At 54.4% G+C, this 1,315-nt stretch overlaps 1 protein-coding gene across 1 annotated transcript; it reads right to left on the reverse strand.

The window, feature by feature from the left end:
- Positions 1–57: 57 nt before the first annotated feature.
- On the reverse strand, positions 58–1,236 carry Pmar_PMAR016295 (Chitinase 2 precursor, putative; the record flags this gene model as incomplete). Its single annotated transcript, XM_002781504.1, has 1 exon — positions 58–1,236. One exon carries the CDS (start codon positions 1,234–1,236, stop codon positions 58–60), a length of 1,179 nt encoding a protein of 392 aa, XP_002781550.1.
- Between the last annotated feature and the right edge of the window lie 79 nt (positions 1,237–1,315).

Consider the following 1,315-nt stretch of genomic DNA (forward strand, 5'->3'; position numbering starts at 1 on the left):
GAAAATCCAACTTAGGAAAATTGTGCAACACGCTCATATCGGACGAATGTAAAACCCTTAGCAAGAGCAAGGCTTGTTTGAACCGAAGCAGACCGAAGGCTCCTCCCAGTACTTGCAATAAGATCCCGGGAATCCAGCAGCACACTCAGCATCACATTGAGCAATGGAGTGTGTGGTAGTACTAACGGTGTCGTCAGAACAAGAGCAAGCGATATCGCTACCGAAACAAGTAGGCTCATCCATCCAATACTTGCAGTACGAACCCGCATAGGACTGCGCACAGATCTTGTCGGCCTCAACGCAGCTGTGCTTTGGCGCAGGAGCAGCAGTAGTCGAGGTTTCGACCGGGCCGACAGTAGTGGGAGCGACAGTGGTAGTGACAGTCGACTCAGTAGTGGGAGCGACACTGGTAGTGGCAGTCGACTCAGTAGTGGGGGCGACGGTGGTAGTGGCAATTGACTCCGTAGTGGGGGCGACAGTGGTAGTGGCAATTGACTCCGTAGTGGGGGCGACGGTGGTAGTGACAGTCGACTCAGTAGTGGGGGCGACGGTGGTAGTGACAGTCGACTCAGTAGTGGGGGCGACGGTGGTAGTGACAGTCGACTCAGTAGTGGGGGCGACGGTGGTAGTGACAGTCGACTCAGTAGTGGGGGCGACGGTGGTAGTGACAGTCGACTCAGTAGTGGGGGCGACAGTGGTAGTGACAGTCGACTCAGTAGTGGGGGCGACAGTGGTAGTGACAGTCGACTCAGTAGTGGGGGCGACGGTGGTAGTGACAGTCGACTCAGTAGTGGGGGCGACGGTGGTAGTGACAGTCGACTCAGTAGTGGGGGCGACGGTGGTAGTGACAGTCGACTCAGTAGTGGGGGCGACGGTGGTAGTGACAGGAGCAATGGTAGTGGTGGGCAAAGGACTGGTACCAGTTGGGTTAGGCGGCATCTCATTGACTGTATAACCTGTGCACTTGTACAGATCAGGGTTGCACTTGGTCTTCGCGATACAGTTCAAGCACTTCTTAGTAGCAGGGCCAGAAATGCAGCTCATCATACACACGTCACGACCACACTGAATCGACTGACCGAAGCAGTTAGAACAGGAATCGGACAACCCGGACTTCTCAATACAGGCAGTACTAGCCTTGGCATCACCGAACGACTGGAGACCACAGTAAGCGATGAAGTTACTGTAAGCTTGTCCATAAGAAGCCCACAAATCGTGATCGCTGCTGCTGCACATCCCTTGCAGAGAAGCGGTGGTGCTGCTCGGGATAGAAGTAGTAGCAGTAATGCTAGTAGTAGATGAAACGCTCGGGCTA

Source organism: Perkinsus marinus, assembly GCF_000006405.1.
Source record: "Perkinsus marinus ATCC 50983 genomic scaffold scf_1104296942054, whole genome shotgun sequence".
Taxonomy (NCBI): Eukaryota; Perkinsozoa; order Perkinsida; family Perkinsidae; genus Perkinsus; species Perkinsus marinus.